The following is a 14,907-nucleotide window of genomic DNA, read 5'->3' as shown; positions in this document are numbered from 1 at the left end:
AACACAGTCAGTGCCTGAGGTATGGGAGCGGAACGGAACGCATTGACATACACTCGACAGCAAATAAATCGCACCACCCGCGACAAGCACTTTCAAACGTATGCATCCCCACTTCACACCAATATTGGTACCATTCAAAAGCCTAGTTCTAAACTTCATTTCATTATAGGAAAGGTTTTTACCCCAAAAATGTTTCTTTAGAAGGATCCAGAGTCACTTCTTCAAAAAATAGATAGTTACGCTTGAGCCAACTTTTATGGCTATAAAACTGTTAAGTTGGGATTAATCGCTATCCATCTGTTAAAGAGGACACGTGTGATCATTATTTGGTTTTATAACCATAAAATTTGGTCTAATTGATCCCAGAGGTGAGCCCAAAGTGAGGTCTTTTTTCAAGTCACATTTATGGTATATGTTAATCATTTATTAAGAAATTAAATGTGTTTTTCTTTAAGGATATTTATTGGGCTTTCAAATAACACCAATATTGTTGGGGTACCATTATTGTGTCAAAAGAAAATCTTTAAAGTTCGCGTCGCGGGTGGTGAGATTTATTTGCTGTCGAGTGTATTATTATGATGTTACAGAACATACAAATCTGAACGAAAGCTAAAGTTTCGCTGATGTTTGACGGCACAAAAACACCCTCCCGTGCCGCTAACTTAGTAAGCGCTTGGCCTTGTTTTGACAAGTACTCCATTCTATTTTGTAACTGCAGGGAGCTGTCGACGATGTTCGCGCGGCTGTGCCGGCTGATCGACGAGGCGACGACTGAGATGGACGGCGAGCTGAGCGAGGTGAAGGACGCCATCAAGCTGCTGGACGCCGCGTCCACGTCCGCCAAGAAGCTGCGCAACAAGGCCAACTACCTCTCGCACGAGCTCGAGCTCTTCGACGACTCCTTCCTCAAGCACAACTAGCCAGAGGTGACCGAGACTTACCGTAACTTAAAATAAGACGACCCCTAAAACGCGGTTGGCATGGGCTCTATTTCTCCACTCCAGGAACTTTCAGTCAGGATTGAGATTGAACTCGCAGACTAAAGTTACAAAGATGTCTGTCTTCGTTTCAGCCGAAAGACGTCCACTGCTGGACAGAGGCCTCCCCCAAGGATTTCCACAAGACCGGTCCTGCGCCGCTCGCATCCAGGCACCTCCCGCGACCTTCACCAGATCGTCGGTCCACCTAGTGGGAGGCCTGCCCACGCTACGTCTTCCGGCTCGTGGTCGCCACTCAAGAACTTTTCTGCCCCAGCGGCCATCAGCTCTTCGAGCTATGTGCCCCGTCTGTCTACCAAGACATAATTAGGGCTACGGTAATTGCGCTCATCGGTAATAGGTATGTTTCCTGGGTAAAAAAGCAAGAGAACTTATCAAAAAACTCCGTCAGTAACTTATCCAAAAATACTCAACACGTATTTTTCACTTTTAAAAACTAATGAAAATTTAAAAGGTTAAAGCGCGACAAAGTTCAAAAGAAGAGACCCGTGACATCAATGAATGCTGAAAAGTGCAGTACTTTGTCTTTGTGACGTCGTGCGGAACTTCAACGCACCATAACTTTGTAATTATTTGTTTAAATGACAATTAAAAATATACGTGTCCAATTTACTGTTGTTAAGAGCCATTTTACATTTTCGTGCAAATTTCTAAGATTTTGGAAGCATGAATTACTATCTTAAGCAACACCCAGAGATTATTTAATTACTCCGAAAGATAGTTCAATCCTTGTTGTTGACCAATAATGTAACGGATTTACTAAAACTCTTTTGATTAATTCTCAGTGCCCCATCTCCCACAACCATTTTACGGAAAAATTGCCGCAGACTCAATTTCAAAGTCCTGTATCTATTATTTATGCTCGTATAATAAGCTTAAAAATATATAGAAATCATCGGACATATATTCTTGTAGTCCAATAATCAAACGGATTCTTGAATTTCATTACCATTATTGAGTAAAATCTAAAAATATTTTGGCAAATTTTTAAGATTTACGTCACATTTTGATCGTGATTTTTGGTTTTAATACACAGCAATAACAGCAATAAAAGTATCCCAAAATAAAGAATATTCATTGGAGAATTGATTTCCACAGTTATTGTTTAAATATTAGTAACTACTTTGTCAAAATATTGATGTGAATATCAGTATAAATTACAATGCGGAAGCCGACATTGATTAGTACGGCGCGAGCGCCCGTCAAGGCAGGACCTGTGTCATTTTTCCCGCCATGACGTTTACGTGTGTTCGTGTCATGAAGCGGAGATTTATACGGCGACCAAATACTTTTGATACTATGCCGGGAGGTCCGTTTTGAGTCGGCCGTTTGGTGGTTCGAAACGGACTAATATGCCGAGAGGTCCCGGGTTCGATTCCCGGCCGAGCAGAAATTGAAATGATGAAATTTAATTTCTTTGACGGGACTGGGAGTAACTATGTATTTATGTATGAATTTAATTTAATAAATAAATTATAAAAAAGGTTGTAAGTACATAGTATATCCATTAAGCTAGCACCCTTAACAAAAGCATATTAGTTGCTTATTTTGGGACTAGATGGCATTGTGAAATTGTCCAAAGATTTGTTTATTTATTTATCCGCTTTGAGTTTTGTTTCGTGAAGAAGAAAAAGAACCGTTTTGTTTCGAGAGGGAAGTTTTGTTGTTAAATCAATAGTAATAAAAGAGGAAAGATTTGATTATTTGTTTGTTTGAAGGCAATAGGCTCCGAAAACAAATTCTTTCACTAAATGTTTCCTATGTTGGCTATAAAATATTTTCAAAAACTTTACTCCAAAATCTTCGATAATTGGTCGTTTAATAAATAAATTAGATAACATATTAATATTTTTTTATTGTTTCCAGTACGATTTCAGTACTAGTTTTTAGAAATTGTATGATTTAACTAAAGTGTTATTTTATGCATAATTTATTATAGCCTGACCAGGAACATAAAAACCCTGGCATAGAGGCGCTTCAATTGCATTTGATAGTGCAACACTGAGTACAGTCGTACATGTGTTAAATTAATAGGCTAAATTTATGTATCAGAATTCAGGATTACGGGCTAATTTGATATTTTCATAAATGAACGAAAAATATTATTAAAGGTAACCTGGTTTAAATAAATTAAATGAAACCATCAATCGAGCTAGTACGATTTATTTTATTATTCATCAATAATCAAATTCAGAACTTGAATATTCAACTGCAATGTCTGCTCATGAACGCTTCAAACTCGGTACTTCTTTCCCAATTCCATAAAATTCAAAACTTAGAAAGTGACAAAAAACTTTAAAATAGGTAGTTGAAACAGACTACAGCTAATTTTCATAGTGGACTGTACTATACGATAAACATGTCAGTCAATTTGACAACCTTTGTCGGAAACATTATTCAATGAAAATATTGTCCGAACCCTTAGTATTTCTCTTCGACAAATACATTAACACATCGTGAACCACTTTTCTTTCACGACTATAAAAATATTTTAGCAATTTAATTCACAAAATCAATTGCACACATTTAAAATAAAGTTTGTTTACACTTTGACAACAATAGACTGACATGCAAGGTGACATGTCAATGAAGTTTTCAGTTACTGTTGCCATTAAAAGAAATTAGTACCATTAGTTTTCCGCAACATGGCGAGGGTTTTTATGTTCCTGGTCAGGCTATAACTTCTAAAATATATTCCCTATTGATAGATGACGTGCTTCGTATTTGGTTAAAAAGGTGTAGAATGTTATTTTGAAGATAACTTGCTTCCATAGAGATATAGAAAGATGCTAAGTAATGCGCTGAGTTCGAAACTCAGTGTCAAAGAAATCAAAATATGTGCTCATTATCCACTGCGGTATCAGTATTCAACGTTCGAATAATCTTTAGTAGTATGCAAGCAATGTAAACTGTTTACATTATAACGTCGCTGCTGTCATCATTGCTTTCACAAGCAATATGTTCTGTTTTTGGGCATATTGTTGCGACACCGGCTTCGCCCCCTTATCACATTTCCCTTTAGTTTCTGTGATCTGTGCTTGCTTCGAAGTTGATATCAATTAAATATTCCTTAGTGCTTTTGATTTAAATTATTTTTTTTATTTTGACACGTGTTTGAAAAATCAAGAAATAGTCAATAATACAACAAATGAAAACGAAACATTGCATTGCAAGTTGCAATGTTTCAATATTGATGAGGAGATTCCATTGGAAAGTCTGTATTCATTCCTAGGATTCCCCTAACACCATCAAATTCAAGAGAATTCTAGAGAGTGCAGTTTCCCATCTCATGCTTAGGGGCCACGGTTTAAAATAGCGTGGTTGCATAGAGCCTGCAACGGGCAACCGCGTGCGCTGCTCATACTAATTTTCGATACAAAAACAAGTGTTGGCTCACGAGTTTTAGCGGAGTTCCATGTGGTAGCGGGAGTAGACTTAAGGGAAATCTATGCTTCTCCGACGGCCAGTTGTAAGTTGTATGCTCCAGAGTATGTGCACACAATAGCCTGGTGATTTTAGCACCCGAAGGAAATGTTTCAATTTTGTTGTAGAAAGATATCATAATTTTTTAAGTATTCAGATATTTAAACATACCTAATAATTTGTAGGTTTTATATTATAATTATAAATCAGCTAGTAGTGCAAAGAGGCAAGGCATGTTTGTAAGATGGGGATAGCGGTGCGGGTTGTACAATAACTAAATGTCGATGTATAACTTTACTGCATATCTGAATTGTACAATTGTTTGTTATCCTAAATAAAATAAAATAAAATAAATAAAATATTAAAAAATATTATCATATAACAAAATTAATAATTTCTTAGAATAATTTAATTTTATTAGAACCAGTTTCCACTTCTTCGCGGAAAAAGTCGCGGGCAAAAAGCTAGTATGAAATATGTAGTATTGCCCGCGGCTTTACTCGCGTGAAATTTAGTTTGCTACAGATCGTCATAAATATATTGTTATTCTGGTCGACGCCAGGGATGGATGAGCGTCGCTGTCGCTGGCGACAGGGTCTTCTGGTTAAGGGTTCATGACGTAGTTCTCAGGCAAAATGAAATCCACTCAGAAATTAATAAACTTAGTGTATTCACGAGAATAATTACACACAGCACTAGAGTCGTATCGGGACTGAGTGAACCAACGGTCTTGCGATAGGAACGTCCGACCCGAGTGATAGTTGAACACAAACTGCCTAGTACTGCTGTACTGTACTGTAAAGCTTCATCAAAATTTGTTCAGTAGTTAGTTTTTGCGTGAAAGAGTAACAAACATCGAAACATCCATACAAACTTTCGTATTTATAATATTAGTAAGACTAGTAAGAAGAAAGACAGTAAGATGAATTTATTTTAGTTATTTGTTAAATAATAATAATATTTATTTATTTCTTAGCTCTGTCTGATCTGGAGGAGTTGCAATGGCCACCTCCATTGCAACTCCATAACAAAACAATAGAACCCTATGGAGTTTGGGCTTGTGTAATTCGCCTTGACGAATACTTAGTCTAGGTAAATGATATCCAGGGTCCGATGATGGAGCTGCAAGGGGGCAGATTTTTTTTCACTATGTGACTGTCTTTATTTTGTACTTAATATAATATATTTTATAGCCTGACCAGGAACATAAAAACCCTGGCATAGAGGCGCGTCAATTGCATTTGATAGTGCAACACTGAGTACAGTCGTACCTGTGTTAAATTAATAGGCTAACTTTATGTATCAGGATTCAGGATTACGGGCTAATTTGATATTTTCCTAAATTAACGAAAAAATATTATTATAGGTAACCTGGTTTAAATAAATTAAATGAAACCATCAATCGAGCTAGTAGGATTTATTTTATTATTCATCAATAATCAAATTCAGAACTTGAATATTCAACTGCAATGTTTGCTCATGAACGCTTCAAACTCGGTACTTCTTTCCCAATTCCATAAAATTCAACACTTAGAAAGTGACAAAAAACTTTAAAATAGGTAGTTGAAACAGACTACAGCTAATTTTCATAGTGGACTGTACTATACGATAAACATGTCAGTCAATTTGACAACCTTTGTCGGAAACATTATTCAATGAAAATATTGTCCGAACCGTTAGTATTTCTCTTCGACAAATACATTAACACATTGTGAACCACTTTTCTTTCACGACTATAAAAATATTTTAGCAATTTAATTCACAAAATCAATTGAACACATTTAAAATAAAGTTTGTTTACACTTTGACAACAATAGACTGACATGCAAGGTGACATGTCAATGAAGTTTTCAGTTACTGTTGCCATTAAAAGAAATTAGTACCATTAGTTTTCCGCAACATGGCGAGGGTTTTTATGTTCCTGGTCAGGCTATACATATTATACCTATTCGTGTTTCATTATTAATCGAAATAAGTATAAAAATCTTTAAAAGACTAAATAAACTCTATTAACATTTTAAATTAATTTATCATGTTTTAATACCTTATTCTACCTTAAAATTAATAACTTATATCAAGTCTTAATACGGTCACGGCTCAAGATTTTTTTGTCCATTTCGGCGTTCTTTTTACTCTTTTGTCGTTGCGTTGACAGTTTGTAGCTAAATTCGCGCGGAATATTTTTGTGAAATGGCTCTTAAAATTGACGTACAACAAAAAGTCTTAGGAAACTAGCCTATTGGTGACGTAAGGTCCTTCCCTCTTTCCTCGCCAGTAGCGCCAACGAGTGAACGCAAATACGGTAGCGGATCATACATAAGTTAATAAACTAAGGACGCTTTGTGTAATAACGTGAAAATACAATTTTTGTTTCATTGTCCACAGCAATATTTGCAACGGTTACTTCATACAATGACGCGAAACTTCGAAGTCCGAAGCCGGCCCTTTGCGGACGCGCCCGTCTGTTGGAATAGAACATATGCATACGCCAGCTATTATTGTATCGTTGTATCTATATTGGGACTTAGAGACGCGGCGGTGGGCCGCTTCATACGGCCTAAAGTCGATTCATTCATATACAGATCGCTACTCACAAATTTGTTCTTTAAGAATGAATGGGCTTTAGCTCAGTTCAAGAAAGCCCGCTGCCGCTTCACACTTACATGTATCGGAAGTTACGGGCGGCGCCGAAGTACTTTATTTTTAAGTGAAACGTTCCACTCGCCTCCTGAGCGACATGACAGTCCGCGGGACATCCCGCCGAGGCCAGCTTCGAAGGTAAACATTATGTATAGACCTTGTACAGTCGTTGATATACCTCCTGTAAATTAGTACTTTGTTGTTGTTGTTTTAAAGTTATTTATCACTTTTTTTATGTATTCTATAATGATGAAATCACGAGTAGAATCGACTAAAATCTTATTAACTGTCTGACATTATAATTTACTGCTTCTTTATGGATTAAATGTTCCTGTTTTATTTTAATTTTGAAAATGTTTACCTTCTTTTTACAAACGTGGTGCTACCAATGGGATGTATAAAAACGGCAAAATTCATGAACAAACATTGGAACTCGTTCTTAGATACGGAGATGTATAGAAATTGTTAAAGTAATGGAGTTATCTTTATAAATTGTTCGATGTACTTTCTAATCCTGCGTTATTCATTCAGTATTTGTATTCATGGCTGTTTCTGCTTGTTTTCTAATACAAATATTGGTTATTTATTTTAGGGTAAATGTGCATTTTAGCAAACTTGGGCTACTGAAGTTACTGTCTCTTTAGTTACCAAATGCACTGTCGGCTGTGAGTTTACATTCACACTCATTCTAATCGTCCAGGGACAAAAAAAATACTAGGAAGAGAAAGTTAACTGTGATACTGTTTTATTGTTTCTAACCTCGTCTTGAAAAGCTCATGTACTAACCTTCATCTACAGACGTATACTCACAGTCGGCAGGGGTGTAGTTGAACTCGCTAAGTTTTAATTTATTATTGTGCATTACATTTCAGAGTTGTGCGACTTGATATTGCATGTTACCTTTATTCTATCAAGGTTCAAGATGCCTAAATTAGATAATAAATTGGGATAATTTGCCATTTTATTGCAGTTGGTCTCGAAAATTTATTTGGTATTCTAGGGCCCATCAATGTTCCTCTAGCAATCCAAACGTGCAATACAAGTCGCCAACTTTATCATAAAATTAGATGACTCAGCTTCTCACTTTACATATTGTTATGTATTCTCGAGTAACAAAGAATTTTTTAGTCGCAACTGTGACGCGATGTTATTTTATACGCAACGTACATCAGTCCGCATGGCACAGTGGCAATGAACTTCAATTGAAGCTGGGCGCCATACAACTGTTTGATATTAGATAGTTTTTGTTGTCCATTGTAATTAGTTATCGCATAATTAGGAGAATTTTCTTATGTAAATAAACAAATAAAGGATTCCTTTATAAATTCGTTTTTTTATTCCAATATAAAATTATATTATTTAGGAACCTTAACTACACTAACATTAATTAACACAAATGAGATCAGAATTGCACATAATTAGGTAATAAAAATAATCAACTATGAATTATTATATTAATATAAAAAAATTAAATCTTATTGGCAAGTGATAAAGATTTCTTCCATGTTATGAAGATTAAGTTTCTCATTGTGAAGTAAATGCTTTTCCAGTTGGTGCTGAAACAAATAAAAGAAGGCTTCGATTTTACACTATATCAAAAAAACCTAAACAATTTTTGATAGTTTTGCAAAACAAATAAGTGAACTGGTTGCCCACTTGCGCCAATCCAATAGCTAACATGAACGATTTATAAGTATTTATTTTGATTCGATTGTGTAATCCGTGAACAGAATGCATTTCCTCATCCTGTTCCTATCCTGAGTTCCTGCAGGTCGATAAATATGGCGGCGCCACAAGTGGCTTTGCAGTGACGCCAGATGTCGCTGTTCTTCCGTTAAGTTTTTCGGTGGCAAAGTAGAGTTGAGGGTAGTATCGGGACCGCTCCCGTAAATTATTTGTTTTTCACTATATTTTGTGTTGCTATTGATATCCATCGAACTTGTGTGTCTTGTGATTATTGTGTACTGAAAAAGAGTGCTATGCAATGTATTTTACATCTGACCGTGGCCGCCTATGTGCTCTTGCGCATGGTTGGTTGGTAACATGTCGCCCGCCAGGAACTAAAGGTATGTGCAATTTTTTTGTTTTTCTACCAAGCTTTTTTATTGGTTTTCTTCCCCATGCATGCCGGTCTTTTGTACTATCCGTTCGCTTTAAGTTTGCCGCTGGCGATATGACGTCACTCGGGAAGCGTCTATAACTTTAACAAACTATATTTGAAAATATTTTTTATTTATTATTATTGTTAAAAATTGTGTATTTTCGTAAAATAAGACATTAATTGCGTTTAATCATTAACTAAATGCGTTTAAACGCGGTTGAGAGGGGACGCGCATTCCACAGACCGGCAAACTTAGCGCGAACGGGTAGTACGTTATACCGCTTGCCACGTCACGTCACGTTTAAGTCGCACATTTTTAGATACAATCCACTGTTAAGGCGATTAGAGTCCTCAATGACCTTGGGCGTTTGACCTTCACGCCGCGAGCAACACCCGCGTACCCCGCACCAAAAACTCCGATTTGACACCGATCAAAAATACACGGGCATAGGTAGATACAGAATAGAAGCTCTTTCTTCATACATTACTGCCTATTATTTTAAACTTAAATTGATGAACCTTGATGTCGGTCTCATTTAACTCAGGCGTAAAGGTATTTAATAAAAATAACAAAATCCATGAACATTTTGTACGGGATAAAATTTTATTTAATTTTTCGTAAATTTTCTAATGCTTTTGTCGGTTCAGTCGTTCTCGAAATTTGAACAAACCCGACTTTATTACAAGCTTTTATTTAGCTTGCAATTTATGATGTATGTAGGTAATTACATAAATGTTTGTTCGGGTGGAATCTTGCAAGCTGAATTAGTTGCAAGCTGAATTAGTTAGACCAACTTCCTGACGACAACTAGGCTAGATGACAAACCCCTGACCCTGTATAAGCAAGTACCTAATGTTATGTAAGTAGGTACGCTACTTTGAAAATCATGAGTCTTCAATTCTCTAAGGGAAACTGCAGGGTCTGATGATGGAGCTGGAATGTGGCCATAGGAATAGGCTAGTTTCTTTAAAAAAGACTTTTGGTCCGTCAATTTTACATTATCAAAAAATATTGGACACAGGATATTTTTATTTTTCAATTAAACAAGTAATTACGAAGATAATGATGCGATGAAATTCCGCGTGACGACACAAATCACAAATCGCCACATTTTTAAGCATGCCTTGACGTCATGTGCCTCATCTTCTGAACTTTGGTGCGCTTCATCTCTTTAAATTTTCATAAGTTTAAAAAAGTGAAAAATACCTACCTACATTTAGAGTTTTTTTTTTTGGTAAGTTCACCGACGGTCTTATTCAAACTCTTGCTACTTTCTTGCTTTATCCACGAAACATCCCTATTCTTCGAAATTATTACGATCTACAAACGGAAAATCTCTGCTACTACGCCGCAGTAAATTCCCCATCATAAATAAAAAGATTTTTTTTAAAACAAGCTCTTGTATGCTAATAATTTTGGTTTCATGACATGCTCCTAAAATTCATCACCTTATAAGAGGATTTCAGTTTTTATCTGCGAAACTTTTTAATAATATAGGTACGTTTCATGGTTTGGTAATTTAGGGAAGTTTATTTGCACTTAACATGAAAAATATGGTATCAATGTACTGAGTACCTATGCACCTTCAGTGGCAACAACAAGGTCTACTGGGTACCTATAGTCTACTAAAGGCATGAAATAGATTAATTTCACTAAAAATTAAAACCAACTCCAAAACGAATCACCAAAAGGTAGGACACCGACACCGACTCCGAAAATGGCTAATTTTGTAATCAGTATCCAAATTTTTAATAAGCTCTATAGAACAATTCAATACCACTTTATCTTAATTTTTTTTAATGTGACAGGAGGCAAACGAGCAAACGGATCAGCTGTTGGTAAATGATTACCGTCACCCATAGACACCCGCAGACCCAGGGGCGTTACAGGTGTTATTTTTAATTGTGGTATTTTCGCGAAGAAACATATTTAAAATCTAATTCTAATAAGTATGAAAAATATAAATTGTTTTCTTCACGTAAATCGATTAAGTTACAGATTCTGACTAGCTCCTAATTTGGATACTGATTGAGTCTGATTGCAAAGGCCTAGTAAATAAATAACGTAATAAATTTTCTACTTGTATTTATCTAGTGCAGTTGTTTTGGAGTCAATTATAGTTTTTTTACACTAATAGATTCTATTCAGGTAGAAAATAGCGTCTGAGCGCGTCATAATTCAATTGTATTGTCTGACTGCACGTACTCTATGAACAATTCTGACATAAAATCTATTGTCGAACAAAAGCTGGGTTGCACCATCTTACTTCAACTTTGACAAGCGTCAAAAGTCTGTCTAACTCCATACAAAAAACACCGGTTATCGCCAAAGCTACGGTCAAAGTTAGGTCACGTCAGGTGGTGCAACTTAGCCAAAGAAAAAATTCATTTTGATCGCTAATGTCAGTTTGTAGCGAGTGACACAACCTCCCCGTCTGAAGGCCAGCGGCCGACTGCCGCCCGCACCCCGCGAAGGCCCCCTCAACAGCAAAACGTTCGGAATTTATCAAAAGTAAAATTTATGAATGAAAGTAATGTTCGATTGAAAAACGCAACGTGTCATTTAAAGATTAAAGAATTCCCAATCTATTCGTGCAAAAATCTTTTAAATTAACATAGCCGTTTTGGAGGAGTAGGGAATTTAAGTAAAAAATCGATGTCCCGTATTTATTTTTTTAATCCAAAACAAAGAGACGTAGCGAAAATTCAAACGTCACAAATGTAGTCCTTGAACTGTTGTATAACATATATTTTTTTCAACTATTTCTGTCCAGCAGTAAAAGAGGAGTAGGCTTTACAAAATGCCCATTTGGCGCGGATTGAGGACACTAATCGCCTTAATAAGCAGGCAGAGCAAGAATAAAAGAAACAAAACACTATGAAACATCTACAACAACAGTAACTGGCAAGCAATAAAAACGGTGTTAGGTTGGCAATTTTATAAATACAGGGTGGAAACGATAAGTGATCTCAGTCGATTATTTCTAAACTACACAAGATATCGAAAAACTGGTTACTGATCCTGAAAGAGCTTCACGAGCTCTTTCTAACGGTATCAGTAATAGGTTACAGAATTAACTGGATCTATCCGAAAATTCAATGTTTTCAGCCTCCATACTAAATGTATGCCAGCCACACAATATGAAAAGTGTATTTTTTTTAATTAAATAATAAACACTTAAAATGAACTCGCAAATTGCATTCTTATTTAAAATTATTCATGGTAAACATTGGTTGGCTTTACTTGCTATAATATTATCAAGACCATGAGTGCCATGACTGTGGCAGTACTAAATGTATGGAAGTTGGAAACAATGAATTTTCTGATAGACCCAGTCTATTTTGTAACTTATTGTTGGTACCGTTGGATAGAGCTCGTGAAGCACTTTCAGGATCAGTAACCAGTTTTTGGAAAGCTTGTATAGTTTTTAATATTAAGTGGTTTTACTAAATGTATGGAAGCTGGAAACATTGTATTTTCGGATAGATCCAGTTTATTTTGTAACCTATTATTGGTAGCGTTGGATAGAGCTCGTAAAGCACTTTCAGGATCAGTAACCAGTTTTTCGATATCTTGCATAGTTTAGAAAAAATCGAGTGAGATCACTTATCGTTTCCACCCTGTATATTTACCAATGGCGCATCAGTCTTAAAGTCCGCCTTGTTGAACCTCACGCGGGTCTCCTCGGTCTTCAGGCCGTAGTGCCTGCAGACAGACAACGCTTCGTGGTCGCTGGTGAAATACAGCCAGCGCCGCACTATTGACGCGGGCACCGTGAGCTGTTTACTGCTGTAGGCGTGGCTCATCACTCGCACGCCAAGCCTGGTAAAAAAGTAATAATTACAGGCATAGAGCATAATTGAGTACATATAGTTCCAAAATACTGAACTGTCCTATCCATGACATTGACAGTGGGGCGCCACCGTCAATACCGGATCGCTGGTTCCGATTTCTGCCATGTTGGAAACCATATAGGTGAACGATGGTAGCGCCCCCCTGTAATGAGTGCTATCGTTTTTATACTTAACAGTTGGCACCCCTGGCGATTGACAGGACCTTACTCTACAGTGGCGCCATCTTGATAAGTGCAAATGCGATAGTCCTCCTACCACTTTAGCGCTCACAAGTTGGCGCCACTGTCTTCGCTACTAGCAAGTGACAGGACCTTACTCTACAGTGGCGCTAACTGGTGAGCGCTAAAACGATAGCCCTCATTGAGTTTGGTGGGACAGTTCAGCGTGGGTCATCTATACCTAGGTTCTTGTGGAGGGAGAAGTACAGTACAATAACAGTAGGAGTCATTGATTAAATAGAACAGTAGGATCATGTACTGTGACAGCCCATTTGAATATACACTTTTGTTGTAAAACATATTACAGCTACATAAGTTAATGCAACATTGCTGTGTTGTTGTCATACATAAGTTAGAAATATAACAGGGTTCAGAATGTTACCTTTGTATGCTTGGAAGATAAGAGCTCAATGCACAGAAAGACAGTGGGCATAGCTTCTCAATCATACTACATACAAACATGTAGTTTCCATTCCAGTTAGCAATTGCTGTTTTATAAGCTAATTCTAAAGTAGGATTCCTGAAATAGAAAATGGTTAATGAAATTTTAAGATACATAGTTAAACTTTACTGATGACTGATGCCCATTACCTTTTTAGTTCTTTAGGCAGCCCTATGTATCTCAAGAGTGGATGAATATCATCCAAATTGCACAAAATGTACAGACTCTCCATCAACACCCTGTCATAGACTGGGCTTTGTTTGTTTATATCTAGTTTTGACATGAAACTGTTGAGTGAATCTTCTTCAACTTTGGATGTTTGATCTATGACATCACAACAATACAGGAACCATTTCAGGCTTTCCAAAAGGTATTTCTTATTGAGCACTTGGTCAAAATCTCCAGGCTTGAGATTGATAAACCTGAAAAAAATATAGTTGGATCAAGCTAATTGTAGATATTATTCTTGCTGAAAATAGTCTCAAGTAATTTTATTATAATATAAATTTATCTTGAGAAGTAAATTGAGAAAAAAAATTGAAACTCACTTGTATCCAAAATACACATAAAACCTGACCATAGGTTCTAGGAGGCAGGCACATTCAGCTGCTGGTAACCTTTGTATGGTTATATCTTGTCGAACAGCCCTTAGCCGGTCATTTAGGAAGTCGTACATCACCAGTGAAGATATACCTTTGCGTTTTATTACACTGAAATATTGGAATTTCTAAATAAGATAAACAATACAAGACACAAATTTTCCAATGAAAATAAACAATAGTAAATTAAATCTTGACTAGTAATTTAATGTATTCTTTAATCTGTTACTTACTCACGCAATAAATATTGCACAGTATCCTTTAGCACACTGTAAGGGCGCAATAAATGCGGTACTGCCATGTTAGAATCTGCCGCCGATCGACTGTAGCATTTTACCAATTTTCGGGAGTCGCCAACCACTTCCAACACGTGAACTAGCTTTTCTCTTTCGCGTCTACAAAATACAAGTTAATAGAGCATCTCTTTCATTAACATTTTAAGTAGTTTCACAAAATGTAGGTTAGGAAAAGTTGCAAACTTACAAAGTTACTTCAGCTTGCGGACACATGGAGTAGCAAGTTCCTTTGATTTTTTCCGAGTTATCTGGTTTACTATTTTCAATATTATTACAAAAAAAGTCAAAGTAAGACATGATTTAGTAAAGTATAAAACACTTTTTCAATGTTTGTT

At 36.4% G+C, this 14,907-nt stretch overlaps 2 protein-coding genes across 2 annotated transcripts in view; one reads left to right on the top strand and one right to left on the bottom strand.

Annotated features, from left to right (window-relative positions):
- Positions 1 to 8,386, top strand: part of LOC135071630 (transmembrane GTPase Marf) — a 27,389-nt gene extending 19,003 nt beyond the window's left edge. The window contains exons 15-16 of the mRNA XM_063965392.1: positions 719 to 926; positions 6,807 to 8,386. Of these exons, the coding sequence (XP_063821462.1) occupies positions 719 to 920 (202 nt within the window). The 3' untranslated portion in view covers positions 921 to 926; positions 6,807 to 8,386. The remainder of the gene's footprint in view (positions 1 to 718; positions 927 to 6,806) is intronic.
- On the bottom strand, positions 8,233 to 14,907 carry LOC135071629 (SAC3 domain-containing protein 1). The gene is made up of 7 exons (XM_063965391.1): positions 14,760 to 14,907; positions 14,510 to 14,671; positions 14,226 to 14,387; positions 13,827 to 14,099; positions 13,618 to 13,755; positions 12,796 to 12,985; positions 8,233 to 8,617 (listed from the first exon to the last, which is right to left on the bottom strand). Exons 1-7 carry the CDS (start codon positions 14,867 to 14,869, stop codon positions 8,537 to 8,539), a joined length of 1,116 nt encoding a protein of 371 aa, XP_063821461.1. The 5' UTR covers positions 14,870 to 14,907; the 3' UTR covers positions 8,233 to 8,536.

The sequence above is a fragment of the Ostrinia nubilalis genome, chromosome 5 (assembly GCF_963855985.1).
Source record: "Ostrinia nubilalis chromosome 5, ilOstNubi1.1, whole genome shotgun sequence".
NCBI lineage: Eukaryota > Metazoa > Arthropoda > Insecta > Lepidoptera > Crambidae > Ostrinia > Ostrinia nubilalis.
The sequence above is the reverse complement of the archived record's forward strand: the minus strand, read 5'-3'. Positions and strand labels throughout refer to the sequence as shown.